The following is a 23,311-nucleotide window of genomic DNA, read 5'->3' as shown; positions in this document are numbered from 1 at the left end:
TGTCTTTTTTCAATATCTACTGCTCCATCAAGCGATATTTTGACTTCTCCTTCTCCTATCATCCTGAATTCCCGTCATGTCGTGCGATAACGAATAAGAAAAAAGGAAGAAAAGAAGAAAAGAAAGGGGCAGAAATGTGCCTTTACACTTCAATCGAGTGGAAGGCTGTGAAAATTGCGTTTCTTGTGCCTTTAACTAGTATATAATATCGCGCGAAGGACGAAATCACGATTGCGTCTAAAGAAGTTTCCATGTACAGAAATAGCATCGCACTTTGCGAAGTGTTTATTGATTCCCGGGATGTCTATTAGCTCCCACATGAATTATTCAAAATTTATTATTACATTAACGTATAACTACGGTGACCATACGTCCTTTATTGTAAAGGACAATCCTTTATTTTGGGTAACTGTCTTTCAGATTTATTTGTTTCTTCAAAACTCAATTTGTCCTTTATTTTCCAATATTGTCCTTTACTATCCTTTATTTTGACATTACGAGAAATTCTTTTCTAATTAGCATTCCAGTGTCTAATATTATATTAATGAGCAAATTTTTACGGAAAATATTTTACAGTTTCTTGCATATAAATACAATTTGTGTTTGTTAATTATATTTCTTAATTTTTAAAATTAAATTTATTCAAACTAGAATTGTTTTTATTTTTTATTATTTCGAACCTTTTATTATTTCAGAACGAGGTTTATTCCAATACAGTCGAACCAGTTTCAAATTATCAGTAAACTGCGCATTATCTCAATTTGATTATATACTGTGCAATATAATTTTATAATGCACAGATTCTTGACAGTCACAAACTGGTTTGAAAACATGTAGTAACAAAGCCCTAAAATTTTCAGATTTGTCCTTTATTTTCTTCTTTAGAAAATATGATCACCGTACGTATAACTCGCACGTGCCGCCGAGTGCAAATGTTAATAAAAAATACGTGTGCAGGTTAATGAAAGTAATAAAAAATAGTCCTATGTGACAGTTGATCGGAGAATAAATGACTAAGTTCCGTTTATTGAAATAATGAAGTGAAAACGTTGCATTATGAGATATTCGTGATATTTAACATAGCTTTGAATTTTTTGTCATACGTGAAGTAATTTCTGTAAAATTGAAACTTGTTAATAAACAAATAAATCTGTAATAAATTTGATTATATATTTTAATTTTTTATATATTTAATTGACTTTAAACTTCATTAAAATATCTATATTTGTTCATAAATATATAAATGGAAAATTTACAAAATCAATTTTCAGAAAATAACAATATCGCCCGAAATGAGAAATATATTTCGTTCACAGTGGGCATGGCCTTAACTATTATCGTACAAACACTTCCTAGCAACGGCTGTTGCACCATGACGACGTAAGGATTGTGCTTGTTCGAATTTTCACAGTTCGGTCGCGTGTTACACGTTATACTCCTTCGGATTTTTTTGTTTGTCAATTTGAATCCATTTTCTATTCAATTCCGCTTTAAATTTTCACTTTCGATTGTCATGTAAATCACATGTTATTATGCGTGTATTATAGATGCTCTTTCTGCGTTTCGATAGAAATTATTTTACAAGTCAACAATAAACCGACGTCTAGATTATATAGATTATTATAGATAATGGTCTCCAACGCATTTCTTCGAAGAGCATAATGACGTGTAAATTTTATTCGTTGCAGATTTGAAGATTCATTTAATTCTTCACTCAATTATGATCTTGAAATATATGAAGAAGTAGCGAACTGGCTGAATCGTCACGAAGTGATAAGTAAACGATACACAATAAGTATTCAGACATCGGTTGACAGCTCTAGTTTTTCTCTAACAATATCTCCAGCTTCATCGACTGAGCACCTTCTACAAAACACGACTATGGCGACGGAGAGCCGTTCATCACGCTCGAAAAGGTACTAGTCGACCACTTGCCTACGTAACTATTCCACAATCTCGATCATTTTGCGGTCTACTCACCCCGTCTCGGTTTTCTTCCCTCGTTCACCTTAACACGTTGTTTTGCACCTGGCCAGGTTATACGGATACTAATCGGGAGCGTCGCGGCGGAGGTGTCGGGGCGCCACTTGCCGATAATGCTTTTTACATGCATGAAACTACAGTGCAATCAAATCTTTCAGGCTCTTCTTTCTTGAACATATAAATTATTCAAAAAAATATTTTACAAAGGTTGTATTTAAAAGATAATAACAAAATTCAAATCTTTTTCGAACCATAGTAACATCCGTTTGTGTTCAAAGTGATTTCCTTATCATTATATTCTTCAAATGTTTTTTATAGTATTTTATTATAACGTTACATAATTATAAAAATATATAAAGAGACATGTGATTTTCTTTCATTTCATGCCATGCTTTATGTTTCTTGAAACTTCTCCCCACGATAAGAGGCTTCCCTTGTCGAATGGCGCGAAGAGGGTTCTTATTAGAATATACCGGATCTCATCCGTCAGATTCGACAGCGTCTAATTAAAAAGCGTATAATAGATTTGTGGATATCTGCGTGACGTTTTACGCGGGCCTTATATTATATATACGTCATAAAGTTTTACATTTTCTCTTATTCATAATTCATATTCAGCCCGAAGAGTGTAACCGCTTTTCAAGAAAGAGAGAGACAAAGTGAGATCGAAGGGGGAAAAGAGGGAAAGAAAGAAAAAAAAGAAAAATTTTTTTTCACGCGGCACCGCGTGACACGCTCGAGATAACGCGAAAATTTCTTCGTTTCCTTTTTTCCTCTCCCGCTCCGGTATTTCCTTTTCCATCTCCTTTCTCATCCCACTCACTCCTTTTTTTCTTCCCGATTCTGACGTCTCTCTTCGCAAAATCACCGCCATCCTCTTGTCCGTTCACCCGCAAACCTCCGGCGGTGCCGATCTCGTTACACGCAGAGTAATTTTGCCAGAAACTTGCATTATCAGCGAAACATTCGGGTATACTTCGGTCTTATAGTGGCTACTGCTGGTAGTGGCGGTTCACTACCCCAGGGAGAAGAGGGACTTCAAGATATGCCAGGGTAATAACTCAACTACGGCCGCACTCGTACGAGGGCAACGGGAGAGGGCTAATTCTCACTCCGGTATACCCACGGCGTGGGATAATAGATCGCGCAGATTAAGGGATTCTCGGGCTGCGAAGTCAGACTCGGGTCCAGGCCGCTGCTCTCGTATTAGTCTTTAATAAAGAGCCACCGGCAATAATTCATCTTAAGCGTCGCGCTCGCGGAAAGCACCCGAGGCGATTGCCGAAGTTAATAGATATCCTATATAATACACTGACCCAAAGTTCTCTGTAGACCGTTGATTTTGGCACAAAGGAATCGTCGGAAGTTCAGCGTTAAGCGACTTAACGATGTGAATCCTGACAGTAGAGTACGTAATCGATGTATTTCATTGTCGTTGATAGAAGCTGTACACTGAGAAAAATGTTTTGGTACGTGCAACCATAAATTTTGTTAATATGTGACTAATTTTCCTACTTTTTTATTTGAAATTTGTGTTGTTCTAATTGAAACTTTCATCAGAACAACATAAATTTGATTATTCTAATTTAAATTTATGTTGTTCTGATTAAAGTTTTCTAATCAAATTTTGCTTAGGACAACAAATTTGGTTGGAATAACAAAAATTGTGTATTCTCTCTAATGAAAATTTACAATAATTACAATAATTAATTAAATGAAAAATTTAGTTAGAATATTAATCTGTTTGTAATTTTTTAATTTTATTATCAACATTTTTCAATTAGGTAATAATTATAGCTTAATTTCTGTGAATGGATGAGAGTACAATAATAAAATCCAGAAATATTTAGAATAGTATTTATTATAAATTCGTCATATTTGAAAGAACATACCTCTCAAATACATATATTTTACATATTATAGTTAAATGAAAGTTATTTAAATAAAAAACCGTGAATTCAGTATGACGAAATTTATAATTATATTTTACAAATATGTTGGTTTATTTTTGGTTTAATCTTCTTATATCGAAAAGAATGTTTTATTTTCTTTTTATGTGCGGTTATATCAACACCATGATAACAGGAATAACGAAACTACGTTGAAATTGCAACAGCGATAAAAATAAAAATTTATCGCCGGCATAAAGCCAACAAAGAAAAGAGAAAAAGAGATAGCTTTCAGTTTCTGTCGCCGCTTCATCGTGCACTTTCATACGAGCTTACTATAAAGCGACTACGTCGGCGCAACTATACGACGAGCGATCGCATTAAAAATCATAACGACGAGAAAGATAAAAATTGGAAAGATCAGTGTGCATTTTTTCAAAGGCGGCGCCCGAAAGACGTTGCGTTCAACGTTGCGTTCTCTTCCTTTAAAATAGCTGCGAGTTCTGCGCGCCTGTACAATAATAACAGTAACAATAACGCAGCAGCCTCGTCTGGATATGAATATGTATCAGGTACATCTGTTGCCTCGTAACCCCCGGTGTTACCGAGGGCCCGGGTGCAGAAACAATTCAATATCAGACCTGGGTTCCTTCTTCGTGATGCGCCGGGAGTCACCGGGCGCGAGGTTAATTTCCAGGCTGTCAGAGATACCGAAGAATTTTATCAAGATTCATGTGTCATAATGTCAGCCGTTGTATGCTGCTCCTCTATACCTTATATTTATAGCGTGGTCAAATTGTTCAGCACGGTAAAGCGTCTCTGTCGAAGCAGTGATAAAGTCTTCTTACTAAAAGAATCTTAATTCTTACTAAAAAGATAATCGAGAAATTCAACATCGGAATCAACTAACTCGCGTAAAAGTCGATTAATTACTAATCGAAATTTTATCTAATGCAAAATCAATTTTAAAAACCGGTTTTTTCTCCGTCTTCTCAGAAGACATTGATATTGTAGCCTTATATGTTTTCAAAACTAAAAAATGACATTACACTACTCTATCAGATAATTATGTTTTACTCATGATGAAAGAAAACATGTTTTCTTCCACCAAGGTTTTACTAATAATGAACTTGACTTTCAATTTATTCGAGCGTGTTCGGTTTGTCTAATAATACAATGGAAAGAATGATTTTGCCGAAATATCTAAAAAAGCTAAATACAGATCTGAAAATAATTTTATTGAACCATCACAATATTTACGTGAAAAACTCAATGCTGTAAGCAATTTTAATATTCTATCAACCAGAGTCCAAGTTTGAGCGTCCTTCATAATTATTTTGGAATCGTTCTTTCTGCATATTAATATTAGACAAACCGAACACGTTTCGAATAAAATTTATTTTCACAGATTTCTCTCTGTGTCTGGTTAAATTTTTAAATACTTCAACAAAACCATTCTTTCCATACAACGTAATATATTATTTACTATCTAGATTTTTGAAACCTCAGTTCTTATATACCAATGCTTTTTTTGCTTGCGGTTCCTAATGGATCCGGGAACCAATTATCGTCTTGAGCAGCATTTACTGCGCACACTGGACAAAGAAAGACTTCATCGTGGAGGGACGGTCTTTCCTGACAACGGCCTTTCAGCAACAAATTAAGGATTTTAAGCCGAAAGTAATTAGTTCGGAAGGACGAGGTGTCACTTTATGAAAGCGGGGAGACAGAGAGTCAGTCTTCATTGTTCTCGGCATTAATCCTTTGGGGACATTTATAAGTTTTTGACTCGCCGTCTCGTCACGTTAAAAGCTTCTGGCATAAATTCTAAAAAGAATAATTTACGTTTTTAAGCAATCTTAAGTATAATCCGGGTTTATTATAAATACATTTTTAAAGGCGTAATAATTGCAATAGAAACTCTAGAAAATTTCAGAGACAACAAAAAATAGGAATTATATTATATTTATACGTATAATCACGTTTTTACTTAAAAAGAGAATAATCTTACTTTATTATGTTTATATTCTTATTAATATCTGCGATTTAGAAATAATAGAAAATGGAATTTTCATCATTCTGTCCAAATTGTAATCTTCTCCGAGTCTCCGTTGGTGATTTATCTTGGCCGCACTTCGGTAGAAAAATATCGTTTCGAGGAAATGGGATTTAAAGTTTGGAGTTTATCTAAGACAGTGGCGCAAGCAGTCGTAACTTTTCTGTCCTTCAAGCTTCAAAATACGTAACAAAAAGTTACAATTTTACAAAAAACAATAAATATGTTTCCTAAATTTCAAATAGATTTTTATAGACATTATTTTCTAGATATTATAGATATGATAATTATTTTTTTGCAATAGGCAATATTTAAAATAATTTTTGGCAATTTATTATTTTTATAATTTATATTATAAGTATTTATAAAATAAATTATATAAGTATTTATAATATAAATTATTAATTTTTATAATTTATATTATAATCTTAGTGCATGAAAGTCTAATAATGAGAAGTACTTTATAACCTTCAAGATTTGCTAATAAATCGACTAATTGCATTAAATAGCCCATCGAACTCAAAGGATTTAGCAGATGAGATCTTTTAGCAATCCCATCGCCGGAACTGACTCGATAATCTTATTCAGCCTACAGCGGGAAGATAGATTATTCGATCGCTCGTGAAAATCTCCAGAGTTGGACTACCCTCTTTAGTCTACTACATAGGCGCAGTTAGTTAATTAAAAGGCAAAGAGAGAATGCAGGGCGAAGGAGGAGGAAAAGACGAGATGAAAGAACAGATACTGGGAGCATAAAATAGAGAGGAAAAAAAAGAAAAAGAGAGGAAGATGTAAAGGAAAATAGGGAAGAGAAAGAGAGAAGATGGCTGGGTTTTTTAGCTCCATCGGGGAGCAACCCTTTCTTGCTTCGTCAAGAATACTTGAGTTGCTTTCGATCGGGTAAACATTTAACAGGTCGCTTTAACAACAATGTAAACATAAAATCACTTTTTCCTTTTATCATTATATATTTTTATCGTTTCATTTATTTAATTATTTTATTGTGCGAACATTATTTCACAACGATACATGTATACATTACAAAATACAGTATTAAATTCGACGTGGTATATAAAATGATATCTTATATTCTGTGTGCTTTTAAAAGTGCACAATCGGGAATCATGATGCCATCGCGACGGCTTTATATTCAATATTGCAAGCAAAGCTATACATAAATCCGCATCGAGAAAGAGAACGCAAGATTTCAGTCATACTCCGCGGAGCAAGTAATCAAATCAAAGGGTGTCTCGCAATCAGATCTCTCCCGCAGATCTCCGCCTCGTAAAATCGAACGGGAAGGCGGAAAGTAAGAAAATATAAATCAGTAGGGTGGATTTAATAATTCACCGAGGCGAACATTGCGCCCCTTTCCCGAAAGCACAATCGAACCATTTAACCGTGAAACATTGTACATTTTGCACCACCCCCGCCTTCCGCCCGGAAAAGGGTGCTCCAGTGTTCGCCATCCCCATGGATACTCGACCATCCGATTATCTCGTTACAACGAAAAACTTTCCCTTAAGCGTTCCAATTAAGCTCTACACAGCACAGGAGATTTAATAATTTTAGAAAAGAGAAGATATAGCGGGACACGATGTTTTCTTGAAGAACAAATATATCTTCTCCTTAGCGAAATAAGTATCGCAAAATCAATGTAACGCCAATGTGTTGCGTAAAAAAAATACGCGGATTTTTTTTTAATTCTTCTGAGTTTGCCTTTAGTTAAATGACGATATCGCGACGACTCGTACGAATGAAGATAGCGACCGATCATCAATACGTTCTTCCATAATGCCCTTTTCACCGCAGCCGCCTGTTATAGAATTCCTAATGACGATGGGGCAACGTTAGAAGCTGTAATAACAGCCGCCGGCTGCTGGAACTCGATAGATAACGCGAGAAAATATTCAGCGATAAAACACGCGCGTCACTCACACAGCGGACCGATAAAAGAAAAATAACAGTTTTTTTTGCATTCTGATCTCTGCTGTGTAACATATTATTATAATGCGTCCAGTTAATAGGATGATTTTATCCGACAGATATTAGAGAGTTGATAGCGAAGGTGATGAAAAAACTTCATTAATTCTAAACAAGAAAGAGAATGCACATTATCGGAACCGATTGTGAACAAACGTTGAGAGGTTGTTTCGATAACATTTACATAATTGTATTTCGCCAGATCCTTTCGCAGGGTCATTTAATTATCGCGTCGATGACTCGCCTCCGGCCGAATTATGCCGGTGATCGCAAAAAGTAAAACGAAAGAATCAATTTCAAATGCAGTTTATTATGCAGTAATTTATGAGATGTTTGTATTTCGTATACTCACCTAGAAAATCGATCTTTAGTGTGCCGACAAAATACGTACTGAACGATGGATGATATCATTTATGTTCTGTAGCTCACATAAAATTACGTCAACGGTTTAAAATGCTAATATTGTATATCCAGAAAACATAATTTTGAATCGAATCGCTCGTATATTTTGAAACGTGATTTATCATAAAAACGTATCTTGTACTTATGAAAAAAATCCTCTTAGTGACTCGATATAATCAGAATATGTGAGGTCATCAAAAAACGTATAAGAGATGATTAAATGAAAAAATGTATCCTTGAAATTAAAGACAATTCAATAATTAAAAATAAACCAAAGATTCACATAGCTGATTTACATAACTATAATTCATATAATATCGTATTCCATATAATTGGCGGAATAAAAGCACAATTTTACTTAGACTCTTTTTCCGGAGATTAGCGCAAATAAACAAGGAATCGATGTTGCTTACATTAGTTAAATATGAACGTGTTTCGATTGTCCTGTGGTGGTGAAAATGATATAATCTATGGAAAAAGGACATATGATTTAAAATCATATTTAAAATAATTTATGATTTAAAATCAATTAATGAGATTTTTACCAGAGACTGAACGAAAATGGTACGACAATAAAAGTGTTTTTATTACAACGTATTTATATTAAAAAATCTTACGAAATCAGATAATGATTGAACATTATTTCAATTTATTTTGTAGAAGTAAAAAGTAAAATGTATTTCATATTCATTTTGTATTTCTTTTAAAAGAATGTGAAAATAAAAAACATTTCTGCAGTTCATAATTTTTTCTTTCTGTCGATTCTTACAATATTATGATCAATATTCAGAAAAAGGGACTAAGTAAGTGCATTTTTTAAATTGCAAATAACTTTTTAAATATTAATCATAATAGAGAGAAATATTATAACATATAACTTCTCAAAGACATTATATAAATATACATTTAGTACTGTTCCCATTTGTGGTATAATAAAAAAGTAACAAGTTATTTTAATTTTTATCAAAATCAAGATTTTGTAATTAGACCTTTATTCCGCCCATCCCCACAATTGCAATACATGTATAATTTTAGCATGTCGCAAAAATTCGCTTTTCAACTGATTGATCGTCTATCGTGAAAATCTATTTTCGTTCTCCGTTCGTCATCGCTCTTGCGAAATTTTGAATATTGCATGACAAGGAGAAGAGACGCTCGCTTTTTAGAATACCAAACGATTCGGGGGCGTACGTATATACGGTATTATCTCTCTTTCTCTATACCAGAGAGCGGATAAGCCGATTTCCCTAGATGCAGGATCGATCTGCATGCAGATGCACCCCTCGCGAGTGACACAAAGGTGGCAGACCAAAGAGTGGTCACCAGTTAACATTAGAGCCACTTTGAATATTTCATACCGTGGCCATGACCGTGCGTAGATTGCACGCACGTGAAGTGCAAACACAACAAAGGCGAGGCAATGGCATTTTTTACGCGGAGACACGGTGACGTGTCTTTGTGTGCGTATACCTCCGCATAAATGACGATAGAGACCTTTTGTCTCGTACGACCAGGGCTTTGACCAGCGTTTCAACGCTCGTTGGATGCTGGCAGATTAAAAACTTTCGCAATATCGACTACAGCTGTGTTGTGTGTTGTGCTCGTCGCTTCCTTCTTCTTGGAATAAAACGCGCTGTTCGAGCGATTCGAACCCTATTCTTTTCTAGACGAATGATCATTAATTCGCTTGCTGTAAAACAACGCTGATGAGATCCTATTGTTAACATTTCATTTTTATATTTAATATGTACGCGTATTATAATTATATCATTTTATTTCTACATTTAAACTCCGTAATTATATGAATTTATTTTCTTTCCAAGATAATTAAGTGATAAAGTAAAAGATTTAAACGGAAATTAGATAAACATCAAAATTAATTATGGAAGAATATATTTCGATATGAAATAACACGAACTACCTTTTTTATATAAATGTGGATGGTAGGAAAAAATGTACTTGTTTTATACTTGAATAAATATGTATAATACATAAAATAAATGTCGATTTTTAACATTAGTCTCCCAACTTACAAATACAAAAATTTAAAAATAGTGATAAAATAGAAAGTATTATTTTTTTCAGTTTACCGTGAAAGGTTAAAGGTGGTGATAAACGCTATCTCTGACTATGAAGATTGACTTCTTGAGATATCGATCGACATAACAAAGAAACCTTAGCTGACAAGCTGAGTGAAAAGCGGTACCCCTCTGACGAGAGTTGTGAATCTATTTGACTTACTTACAGTCTGATGTCAAAAATATTCCGACCCTTTACAGCTGGAAAGGAGAGAGGATTTGAAAATCTAAAGGTATGTTTTATTATGCTTCATAACTTAAATCCCAGCGTTGCGTTTTTCATTGCCAAAAATAAATATTTTCTAAGCTGAATATGTTTCACTAAATTGTGAAAGAAATTGTTATTTAAAGGTGGCTATAATAAATAATCTAAATATATATGTTTATTCCTTTATTACAAACGATCGCACATGCGAGCGCAATAATTATAATTAATTTTGTAAGTGAAACCGACAATATATATAATTAACAATATATTGTGATGCTTGTTTCAAAGTTTATTTCTCTTGATTGCGACATTTATTTCAATAATGCTCACATAATTGAGCGAAAAACTATTTTAGTCAGAATATTTGAAAACAAGCACCAACACGAAAGTTTGTTAAAATTAGAAAATATCGCTCTACAATTTTTAATATATTAGTATATTACACAAAAATATTGCATTAATATTAATTTTGTCAGTCATTAGATCATGTATTGCAACATCAGTGTATAATTAAGCTGAACCAATCTTGTATAATGTAAAAGCTTTCAAACAATTAGGCACCGGGTTTTCGAGAAAGCGATCTCTCTCCAGAATTTATTAAAATTAGATACCTGTGTAACGACTATTATATGTTAAAAAATCTAACTGTACAAAATATATTGTGCATCGCACAGAGCACAAGCGATTTTCTCTTTTTACAATATTGCATGGAAGAAAAATTGAAATTTTTCCGTCATATAAAAATTCATATCTACAAAACTTGAACAAAGCCTGAAATTACTAATTGAATTCACGAATCAATGTAAAATTCTTATAAAAATTACGAAAAGCCTATTTACATGATGAATACCGACACAAAAAAATTCAATTGATATTTTGATACTGATTGTGAGGAGATTTATGTTTCGTACAGATAAAATTTTGCTCTTTGAGAACGTAAGATTTCAACAGCGAATATTTCATATTATTTCATATGAGTGATATGACTACGTGTACATATTTATTCTATATAATAAATATCTTTTCTTGTACTGGAACGATTTTTAGGCACTACAAGGCACTATAAGGCACCATAAATAATTGCGTCCCTTCGTGAAAACATTGGGAAGATTCGTTAGATGAACTATGTAACTGCCTATTACATTTATAATAATAAACAATTATTACATAAAATTATTACTTTTTGAAAATACACACCATTTCCAATCAAGATTTTCTAGTGACAGAGATCTTCTAGATTTATTTATTCAACAATGAATATATCGATATATATCTTGTAAAAATAGGATATTAATTGTATCAGTTTTATTATCAGCCATTGGAAGCATCTATTATTTCTATTATAATAGAAGATATCATTAAACTTTACAATAAAATATAATATCAAATATATTACTGATAATTCATATTCATAATCTCTTTGTCATTTTTCGTTATTATTTTATCTTTTTAGATTTAACTATTTAATGTAAAAATGATTCCTTTAAATTTGATCTGATTTTCAAATGCCGAATTTAAAAATCAAAGCTACAGAATTCTCTATAATAAGAAAATGTAATGTATAAGAATACATTCCATAATACATTGCACAAATACTGGTTTCTCACATTCTAATATCAACTTTGGCAAAGTAATTAAAATCTGTGATAAAAACGCTAAGACAAAATACGTCTTGTTAACATAAATCATTATACACGGATTTGTTATATAATTGCTCTATAGCAATTTATATTAGGAACTACGAAATAAACCAGTAATATCATTATAACATTGTCTCACAGAGAAAACTTTCTTTCTCTTTATGGGAATTTATGTCTAACATAATATAGCATATGCACGACTGTGTGTGAAATTTAGATTTAAATCATTATACTTTTATCTTATGGCAGCCTAATTAAAACAGGTATTTTACTCTGCTTTAAATGCCAGCTATTAGTGACACTTTATCACTAAAAATGATAGTAAAATATATAATTGTATTGTAATTTTTACGATTTAATTTCCATTATTCTCGCGATGTCTCAATATGGCTTGCCATATCCTGAGTTCAATTCCTCCCCTAAAATGATATATAAGATGTTCATCTCTACACACATATGCTATTATTATTAAATAAAAGAAAGCATTTTTACCTTAAGTTTAGTCTACGGAGATCTTCCCGTGTAACATGACGCAAAATATCTTCCAGTGTATATTCCTCATATAGAATCTAAGAGTATTAGAAAATCATTCATAAATATTACATGTAAAATAAATAACATGTAACTTATTTTTATTCTCATTCTCATTTCAGATATCCGTGGAATACTTACTCTATCGATTGATGTTTCATCTATTTGAAGATTCTGTAACCAATCGACAAGGGCTGTATCCGGATGTGAAACCGTACTGTGCGTATCGATAGTAGATATTAAGGATTGTTGAGATATATTTCCAAAAATGCAAGAATTGTAACTATAATTATTTAAAAAATACTTTTATATAAAATGTTAATCAAATTTTGTATACATTGCAACACGTGAAAAGCAGCAATAAATAAAGTAATAATTTTACAACAATAAAGTAATAATTTTGCAACAATAATTAAAATAATAATTTTTGAGTAATAAATTAATGATTATGCAGCAATAAATAAAATGATAATTTTTCGTACCCTGATTCCTGTCTTATTGACCTTCTATTAATATTTTCACACAGATGTGTCAATGTATTAACTTGGGCTCTCTGCTCTTCGAGAGCTTGTTGCAATAACGTTTGATATGATTTCTGATTTTCTATCAATTCCTGAAGTAGCTTCATATTTTCCATTTTTAGTGCTCCCATTTGATCTCTATATTCTTTCCAATACTTATTATCGACAGAGTCAGCGGTTTTTTGAGATTTCACAGAGTTTACCGTTGATACCCCAGACGTTGATCCTTCCTCAGGGCCTTGACCACCAGGTTGTACTCGTTCTTGTCCAAGTAAATTGGCACCCAATTCTAAGAGTATACAAATTGTAACACAAAACATATCCCATGTAATGTAACTTGTATACTACTTTTTGATCGCATTTGAATATATATAATTTTTTTATTTTCAATAAAAACTGTTTAAACCAGATATGTATGAACTCAAGTAGAATGCGGTAATCCTCTTACTGAACGCGACGTTCATAAGAGATCCCATATTATTAGTGATGATTTTCTCTAGAGATATTTTTAGAGTTGACATGATAATATACTCAATCTCTTCACGTGTATTACACTTAAACTACATGCATACATTACACATCTGGTTCATATTCCAAATAACGTGTGAGAATCTGGCCAGTTGAGTGAAACACTTTTTCTTTTACTGGCAGGAGTGAGTGTTCTCAATGATGTCTGTCAAATATATGACAATTTATTCCCATTTTCATTAAGGAAAATAATACTTACCGGGAGATAAGACGGTGATAGCAGCTTGAACAGCATTTCTTACTAAATTGTCTAAAGCGAACATCCAATGTGGCTTTATACTGTGCATTCTAAGAACCTCATTTACTGCTGTTTGAAATAAATAAATAGCCAAATGTAGATGATTAATAGCAGTCGAATCGAAATCCAATTCCTCTTTCAACGTTCGAATAGCAGTTACTATTACTTCCTGATTTTGCTCTGCTATATAATCCCTCAAACCACGCATGAGCAACACTAAATGACTCTAAAATAATGATAATAATTAAATATATACCGGCAATTATTTGCAACACAACATGATACTTCAGTATATAAATACCATTTGCAACACAGTTTGTCCCTCCGCTTGATATATACCTCTCATCCAAACCTCACAAATTTTTGCCTCATCTTGGTTGAGAACCCTTGTTAATGTCATACGTCTTTGACTATCCTTCTTTAACAGATAAAAACCTTCTTGCTCTTCTCCAGATTTTTGTCCTGGTTGTCCTGTTTTGTCCCAATACCCCATAAATATAAATGAATTATGTCATAATAAATTCTGGACAATTCGCAATTTTTCATCTATCCATCTGTCCACGATTACAATATTTATTTATATTGTGATTTGAATAAATTCTTTTTTATATCTTTTCAAAAATAATTTCCGATACTAACCCTATGAAATATCAATATCCTACGAAATAATAGATGTATTTATTACCTCCTAATTCAACTTCTGGCGATAATAAGCCACCAGACGAACTTCTTCTAGTTATTGAGACACCAGCTGTATCAGTTTCACTAGTTTCTATCGATGGAGTATTTCCTATTGTACTAGGAAGATATAAACAAATAATATTAATTTTTTTTATATTATGAACTATCTATATTAACTTTTAAACTGTATCTATTAAAACGATAAAATTTTATTAATATTGTATGTCAAAGGATTATTAGCGCATCTTGCATAAAATTATAAAAGTGATAATTTTGTGTTTTAAATATTTTAATATTCTGGTATTATTTAGTTATCTAATAATTTATACAAAATAAAAATTCGATTAGTTTTATATCATATAATATAGAGGAAAATAATACAGAAATATTATTACAAATAATATATCAAAAGAGAAAAAGAAATACATAATCTCTATATATTTAATATGATACGTACAATAAAATTTATATAAACAATTCGAACGATCCACCTATTTTGAGGGTATATATTTATTATTGTTTAAAGGTAGTTATAGAAAAAGCTATGATTAATAGGATAAATCAAATGTTAAAAAGCTGCTTTATTTAAATTATGTTCTAGTAAATTGTATTCACATAAATTATAGTAATTACTTAGCAAAGCTATTATATGTTAATGTATATATGTCAATACTTAAGAAAATAAATCCAGACCCCAAAACAAAAAGTTATGATAAATGTAATTATATTATTTTATTTTGAATAACACTTTAAAGTATCCAATAATAATGTTATATCTAATATTATTGCTTACATAAAACATAAAGGATAAATTTGAAATTAATGCAACTTACACAAAGCTAATAGGTTATATATCGAGAGAGACATTATATACTACTATTATATAAATGCATAAACATTTTATAGCAAAAAATAATGACTTCATATATGTCTACGGATATTATACAAAACATAAGCAGTTTGAAGACACTGGTTAAACATTTTGCACATTTAATATTCATGATAAATGATCATATAAAGAAATCTATATAATTTATGTTTATGAATAAGTAAATAACAAAACAAAATATTCCTTCAGTTATATACTTTACTTGCGTATAAACAATTTACGAAGTTAGAACCATACCTGTTAAAAGAAAGAGTTGCAGTAGGCATGCTGATGGGGGACAATAGGTGAGCTGGACTGCGTTCTCTCAATGGGCTAGACTTCGTTAACCCTCCACTAAATTTAACATTTTATAATTATAATTTGCCACGTGCATTCATATAAAAGAATATTATACTCTTGTATCATACTCTTTATATGTAGAATGCAATTTCGATAAAGTACTTTTAACATATTCATTACAGGATATAATGTGGATATTAAAAACTTGGAAATAAAGTAAAAATACACGTAATTTTCACGTTATAATATATAACATAACAATACAAAATTTAAATTTGCTATTCCTTGATAATATTATATAAAAATAATCAAGTTTCACAAATGGCATTTCTTAACGTTTCAATGTTGATCTAACAAGCGACATAAAAATGAGATTAGCAACAAAAATTACTTGATACAAATAAAATAAATCAAATAAAAGTACAACATAGTAAAACAAAGGCGAGAATGTCACAGATTACAAAAATGCTTACACATAATACATTATAACAAAGGTGAAAAATTTTATAATACCTATCATCGGATTGAGACATCTGCATAGGTGTGGCAGAGACAATGTGATTATTATTTGTTTTATCGCATTTCCCCAAACGTTCCACTCTGTCTGCAGGAACTGATATGCTTCTACTGAAATCTGGTGGTGCAACTAATCTGTTACTCTTCTTTTTCCTATAATAAATAAGCATTTTACTATACGATTGTAAAAAATTATAAAACTCTACAGTACTATGCTTATTTATATACTCATTAAGAAATGGATCCTCCAACAACTCTGCTGCGGTTGCTCTTATATCAGGATTCGGCTCAAAACAACGCAATATAAAACTTTTTGCTCTTTCAGATAACTCTGATGGAATTTCAGGATGTATTTTATAATATCCCACCTGCAAACAAACATATATACATCAGACTTTAGATAAGTTAATAATTCTCAATGTTTAAAATGTTAATAATTTAATATTCTCAATTTACTTTAAAAACAGCTGCCTGTGGAGAACCTAGCTCAATGAACGGAGGCTTTCCGGTGGCCATCTCAACTATCGTGCAACCTAAAGACCAAATATCCGCCTAAAGAAAAATTTGAATAATTGTTATTACGATATATATGATACAAACATGTCTTTATCCTACGAATATTCTCAAAACAAAACATTTAATTAAACATAAACTTACAGGCGCACCATAACCACGTTGACCTTTATCAATAACTTCTGGTGCCATATATTGTAATGTTCCAGTAAACGTTTCTGTACTCGGGCATAAACCAGCCAAACGTTTGGACATACCGAAATCAGAAATTTTTACTACTCCACTGTATGTATTTACCAACACATTATCACCTAAATTATATATTTAAATTTACTTGTGTGAAAATAATTATAAAACTAAAAATACTATTTTCTTGAATAAATAAGCGTAAAATTTATGCAGTCTACAAATTATATACCTTTTATATCTCTATGAACTATTTTTTGATCATGGAGATATTTAAGGCCCTCCAACATCTGTTTAGTATAATATGAGATAGTTGATTCATTTTCTTTCAAAGGGCCCCACTTCGATCTTAGCAATGCTGATAAACTTCCTGAAATTATGACAATTATGAATATTTATAAATGCCATTTTTTTATGTTATGCTTTTCTCCTTCCCTACCTCCAGGAACTTGCTCCATAAAGATTTTAAAATATCCATCCTCGCTTACAGAGCCTAAATATTGAACAATATTTCTGTGTCTCAATTGACTATGTAATTTAATTTCTTCATGAAGAGGCTGTACATCGCCCAAATTTCGTTCACGAATTTCTTTCACTGCAATCCTGACTTGCGTATTTAAATCACGCGCTGCATACACTACGCCGTATGTACCTTTACCGAGAATTATGCGCTTGTTTTGATCATCCAATTCATACTCGAACTGAAAAAACACGTATTAAAAAATTAAAAATTATATACAAAACGTGCACGTATTATTATAAGTGATATTAAAAATTAATAAAAACCTTCATGCGATCATCAGTCATGTAAGCATCCAAATCTGTAACCATGCCTTCTTGATCTCTAGTCATTTCTAAGATCAAGTCGTAAAATCTTTGCCTACATTGTACTGATGGTAGATACATTTGGAAATCATCCGAGTTTTGATGAACGTACAGAAAAAGACATCTTTCGTCCCTTTTATACAGGCTTACGCTACGTATCATGTTTGCAGTAAACAACCAATCGTGAACTTGCTTGCAATTGTTTCTCATATTATCCAGACACAAATTCCATATTTGTATGGACTTCTCCTCCGCGCCGAGATTCACGTTTACATAACTCGGCATTAAAATTTTTGTTGGTTCCAATACTAAAATCTGATAAAAAATATTGTGATGTATTAAGCGTTTTTACTGGAAAAATTATTAAAGTGGGAAGTTGATTTTTAAGAGTGAATCCATAAATCTGCACTAAGAGCAGTTTTATATTATTCTTACTTTGACCCAAAATGTACAGAAGTAAGCTGGATTGGTAACATAACTATAAGCCATAATCTCCCGAATTGGAAACTGGATCCTCAGTAGAACGATTCCATTTATCAACTTACTGGAAACCGTATACTATCGCCAACCTCCGGCTTTGTAGCTTCGACAAAGTAGTCCATCCAGAAACTAAATATTTGTTCCTCCGGTGCAATTTCAGCTTCCTCATTTTTTTTACGGAACCTATCTATCAGTGATATGTTGCCAATTGTCGATTTCAGATACCTAAAAATTAAAATAATTAATCAAAATAAATTCTGAAATATATATACTTTGCTCTGCATTCTGAACATACTATGTCTTTTACGAAATAAATACCTAAATTTTATTTCTCATATACTTACCAATTCGGTGGCTTCAATTTAAACATACATTCAGCTGCTTGTATAGCTTTCGAATAATCTTCCGCTAATACGCTAATTTCAAAGAATGTTGCTACATCCCAATAATCTTTTAAGCTCGGTAAACTGCCTTTCTTGCCAATTAAGTTATTTAATACCATTCCTATATGCTGTAACTCCTCACTTTTAGAGAACTCATTTCCGGCTATGACCAATAAAGTAGCAAGATTTATACCAGCATATTCGTTAGGCTGAACCTACAAATATAATAATAACAATACATACACTAATCGAGATAATCCCAATAATAGAGAAACGATGTATACAGATACTGTACCTCAAAACCTTTTCTGTACCAGTGAATCGCATTCTTTAAACTCTCCTCATCTGAGTGTCTGCTTTCGACAAATTTGTCTTTATATATTCTTCCACATAAACACAACATATCAGGAACATGATTTTCCTTTTTTTCCAGTGCTTTCTCGATAACCTTTAATGCTCTTTCTCGATCACCCTCTTTGTTCCGTCGATTTAGAGCAAACGCGTATAAATATCTTATAGCTGGAGTATTTATATAATTCTTATGAGTTGGTATAGTTTTCAAATCGTCAACCAATTGTACCATTGCATCATAATCCTAATAATATTAAAACAAATGTAAATGTAAATGTGTGTATATTTCTATATAACAGTACAATTTTCATTGGAAAGTAATATTTATCATTATTTTGTATACCTGTATTTCTCGGAATGAAATGAGGACATTTAAAACGACCTCTCCTGATAGAACATTTGGATCATCTAAACGTTTGCGCATGTTATTCAGAGCTCTGGAAAGTTCTTCTCCAGAGTATGTTTCACGCGCCTTTCGTAAATCTGCCAAAAATTTCTCCTTCATATGTGCTCTGGAAGTTTTAATAAAAGCATTTTTTATATTAATATATATTAAAAATGTGTGTTTTCTGCATTTTATAGGGTAACGATTAAAAATTTTTAATATAAAGCTTCTGTTTGTGAAAAATTTTCATATTTGCTTACTTGGATTGTATTTCCACATCCTGAAACAATTTCTTGAGTTTCAGAGTGAGATGCTGTTTGGGATCTATTGTTTCTTCGCCTGTGATTCTGCTAGTTGCTGGATTAGTAGCCACACATGATCCACACGATTCCACAACGCGATACGAAACAAATGTGTAACTGCCACATGATAACTGTACAAAAAGCATATTTCTGTGTAAACTAATTTCATAATAAAAATAGTGTATACCGCTGTAATTAAAAAAAAATTAGTTTTATATAAACGCTATCAGAAAAATAATAACTGATTTAAAAAATTACATGAACAAATTATTTGCGTTTCTCCGCGACATACTTTATGTATTGTGTTATCAACAATCTATACTTAATTTAAACTAAATTTAACTTTTGATTACTCATAATCTGTTATTTCATGATTATTCATCATATTTTTACATTAACACATGCACTTTAAATTCCTTCTTGAGTTCTCTTACAAATCGTTACAATAAATTGTTCAATATGGTAATTTCAAATAAAATTAACAATCCAGGTGCAATATATAGAAATGAAACGTACGTATAACGAATCAGTAATAAATCGTAGAGAACATCGTGCACGGTTGCACACAATCGGCTATACCAAGTGCTATATTGAGTAACTGTTATATATTGAGAGTATGAGCTCATGTTTTTCTACTCCATATTAAGCGGAATTACATATTTGGTGCTTGCCCAACAGGCAGAGACATCGTGTCATCCGATGGATTATGTTTAACCCGCGGCAGTCTGACGTCGAGTACCGTTCCGCGCACAACACGTACTAATTGCTGACAGTAAAAATATCAAGTCTTTTCGAAGTTTTCGAAACAACAAAAGTCTCGCAGAAAATTACATAAAAAAATAGAAAATAATTACGTTAATAACTAAGTGATTATAATTCAGACAACTGTTAAAGTGTCTATAACAAGATTAAACTACTCGTGAGAAATGCGTAATAGCAAGTGAAATACATCGTAAAAGTTAATACTTTTTTAATATTTCCTTTCTTTAATCTTCTTGTATAAATTAAATACGATATAATTTTCGGAAACAGTTATTACAATAAAATCATTTACGTATTATAAATAATTCTTTCACGTGAAAGAAAACTACTAGATGGATATCTTCTCAATAGCAAGAATGCAGGAATACTGGAATCGTTTGATATGCTGTGCATACAGTGTGGATCTCTTGCGCCCCAAGCAAGCTATTTATGAGAGCATTAATTGAGATCATAACTATGAAGTGCATTCTAAGTCTAACAAATGGTCAAGGTCACTCTTGTGTCTTACTACTATTACTACTACTACTATTACTATTATGTATAGTGTTTTGCAATGAATGTACGAGACTTATTCGCATTCGTATTCTAAAAGCAATGAAAAACATATGTGCTGTACAAAGTATATACGTACCTTGAGTCTAATTGTAGCTTCTGTGTCTATGTCATTATATAGCAAAATGTTTTCCTTCATTCCAAAACTTTCTCTGACACCGAGATGATAAAACAGCGCAGATTGTTGCAATTGTATACTTAAATCCACAACTGCCACATCAGCGTTATAAAATGTGTCCAGCACATTAGTTTCGCCAAAATCAAGCTTCTCAAACTACAAAAAATGGAAAATCAAATAGAGATGAAAGGCTACTTTACTTTTACAACTCTTATATCTTCAGCTATTTTTAGCTTATAAATATATAAAAAATATTCTTAAGATTATCTAGCATTCGACTTTTGATATATAAAAAACTTGTTTCGAAACTGATAAAATTGATATGTTGCAACAGTTTGTTTCTTTACTTCTATCACATTTTTATTCAGAGTCTCATCGAAAATGCATATTTTGCTATCCTGTTGTTATTTAAACAGCCAATTCATGCAAAACTATACCTGTATATGATGTATATTGGCATTGACCAAATTACAGGCCTGTCTAACTTCGTCTAGCGCTTTCTTTCGTTGAACAAGATGTTCTGATTGTTGCAAATCCAAGACGCAGGCCACGTCCATTCTAGGCCTCCCTGGTACCGTCGTGTGTCCCGATATGTCACTCTGCGTTCCCACGCTATCCGTACTGGAGATGCCTTCCATGACGCTTGATTGCGAGGCAGCTGCACAAAATCATTCTTATATGCCAAAAATATTTACACAGCTACTATATTCAGAAACGGTATATCATGCATGGGTACAACAATAGTGTATATAAAGACTGCTCTTTTTCAAAGAATGTTCTAAATTGTACACTGGTACAATAAATTGGAGTGAAATAGCTAATATTTATAGTTGATTGTTATATTCAAGGCAGTTTTAAATACAGTCTTAAGACATCATAAGTTAATCTGTGGCCAGTATTTATAATAGGTTATATTTAAAATATAATTTAAGTATAGTCTTAAGATGTCGTAAGCCAATTACAGTCATATTAGCATCTTAAGATATTACTTAAAACAGTTTTAAAATAAAAATAAACTTATGAATACCCGCCTATATTTGTTCCACTTATTATATCAGGATTCAGAAAATTCTTCAAAAAATAACAGGGTTCAGAACTCAATTCAGAACATTCTTCAAAAAAATAACAGACTTATAGAAATGTATGATTTACCAGCCGTATCGATCATATCGCCACAAACAGAAGGCATATTGTTTCGTACTCCACTTGATACGCGATTGGCGTTCCCTTCGTACTCCTCTCTCGTAGAACACTCCAAAGACCGAGCGGCTTATTATTACGTACCTGTTCGTAAAACAGAATGTCAACTACGTTCTAACTGACATGCCACCGAAACGCTCGCAGTCGATTCACCTGCACGTATATAAAAACAAGTGCGTAATGTCATTTCCTCGCGGGACACCAATCTCTCATGTAGAAGATTAGCTCGAGATTGAACATGCGACGAACGTCACTTTTCGAGCGACTCATTGCTCTCTGCCTCACGACAGGACCATCGCGGGGAAGTGAAGCTGCGAAGTGATCCAGCGAGGATACGCAACAAGCATCCCGTGCATCCACTGGCAGCGATAAATATACTCGTCTGGCGCTCCGTGAAACTCAATCAGGACCCGGGTTGATTAATCGGCACGACGTAATGAACGGACACAGCGAAAGATACTTCTCATCACGCGCATCGTAGGAACTGTGACGTGCACTTCTTCCGGAGTACGTAAATCCGAGGGTCCGAAGTCGAGGAGGTGCTCACGTAGCCGAGGTCTCCGCTCCGCGAAGAAGCGTTTCGTGCCGCTTCACAGATGGCGGCGAGATCAGAGCCGCTCCGCCGGTATAAAAATAGACGTTCTCAAGATAGCGGGAATCATTCCGGCCGCACGAAACTCGATGTTCTGGAAAGCGTGCCTGAACAATAAATCATTCGGATACGAAGGAAGCGGATGCGTAGAGCGCCGCTTCACCTTGGCGAGAATATTAATATAAATCATGCTATGTATATAACGTAATATACAGTGAGAGCAAAAAGTATTCGTATACA

At 32.6% G+C, this 23,311-nt stretch overlaps 1 protein-coding gene across 4 annotated transcripts; it reads right to left on the bottom strand.

The window, feature by feature from the left end:
- Positions 1-12,303: 12,303 nt before the first annotated feature.
- Positions 12,304-23,264, bottom strand: Ask1 (apoptotic signal-regulating kinase 1). 4 transcript variants are annotated; one of them, XM_018452653.1, is made up of 24 exons: positions 22,633-23,260; positions 22,432-22,563; positions 21,717-21,937; positions 21,241-21,435; positions 19,806-19,978; positions 19,504-19,672; positions 19,105-19,404; positions 18,771-19,024; positions 18,492-18,651; positions 17,908-18,261; positions 17,561-17,822; positions 17,354-17,491; positions 17,080-17,246; positions 16,879-16,974; positions 16,651-16,790; positions 16,420-16,575; positions 15,865-15,960; positions 14,743-14,855; positions 14,359-14,528; positions 14,019-14,283; positions 13,253-13,580; positions 12,912-13,053; positions 12,732-12,808; positions 12,304-12,658 (listed from the first exon to the last, which is right to left on the bottom strand). In XM_018452653.1, the coding sequence occupies exons 2-24, from the start codon at positions 22,466-22,468 to the stop codon at positions 12,595-12,597; spliced, it is 4,077 nt and encodes a 1,358-aa protein (XP_018308155.1). In that variant the 5' UTR covers positions 22,469-22,563; positions 22,633-23,260; the 3' UTR covers positions 12,304-12,594. The 4 variants fall into 4 exon arrangements, with proteins under 4 accessions (XP_018308155.1, XP_018308152.1, XP_018308156.1 ...); XM_018452650.1 differs by having other exon boundaries at positions 22,432-23,260; XM_018452654.1 differs by lacking the exon at positions 15,865-15,960 and having other exon boundaries at positions 22,432-23,261.
- Positions 23,265-23,311: the final 47 nt, after the last annotated feature.

The sequence above is a fragment of the Mycetomoellerius zeteki genome, unplaced genomic scaffold (assembly GCF_001594055.1).
Source record: "Mycetomoellerius zeteki isolate Tzet28-1 unplaced genomic scaffold, Tzet1.0 scaffold35, whole genome shotgun sequence".
Classification (NCBI taxonomy): domain Eukaryota; kingdom Metazoa; phylum Arthropoda; class Insecta; order Hymenoptera; family Formicidae; genus Mycetomoellerius; species Mycetomoellerius zeteki.
This window is presented reverse-complemented; position numbering and strand designations above follow the sequence as displayed.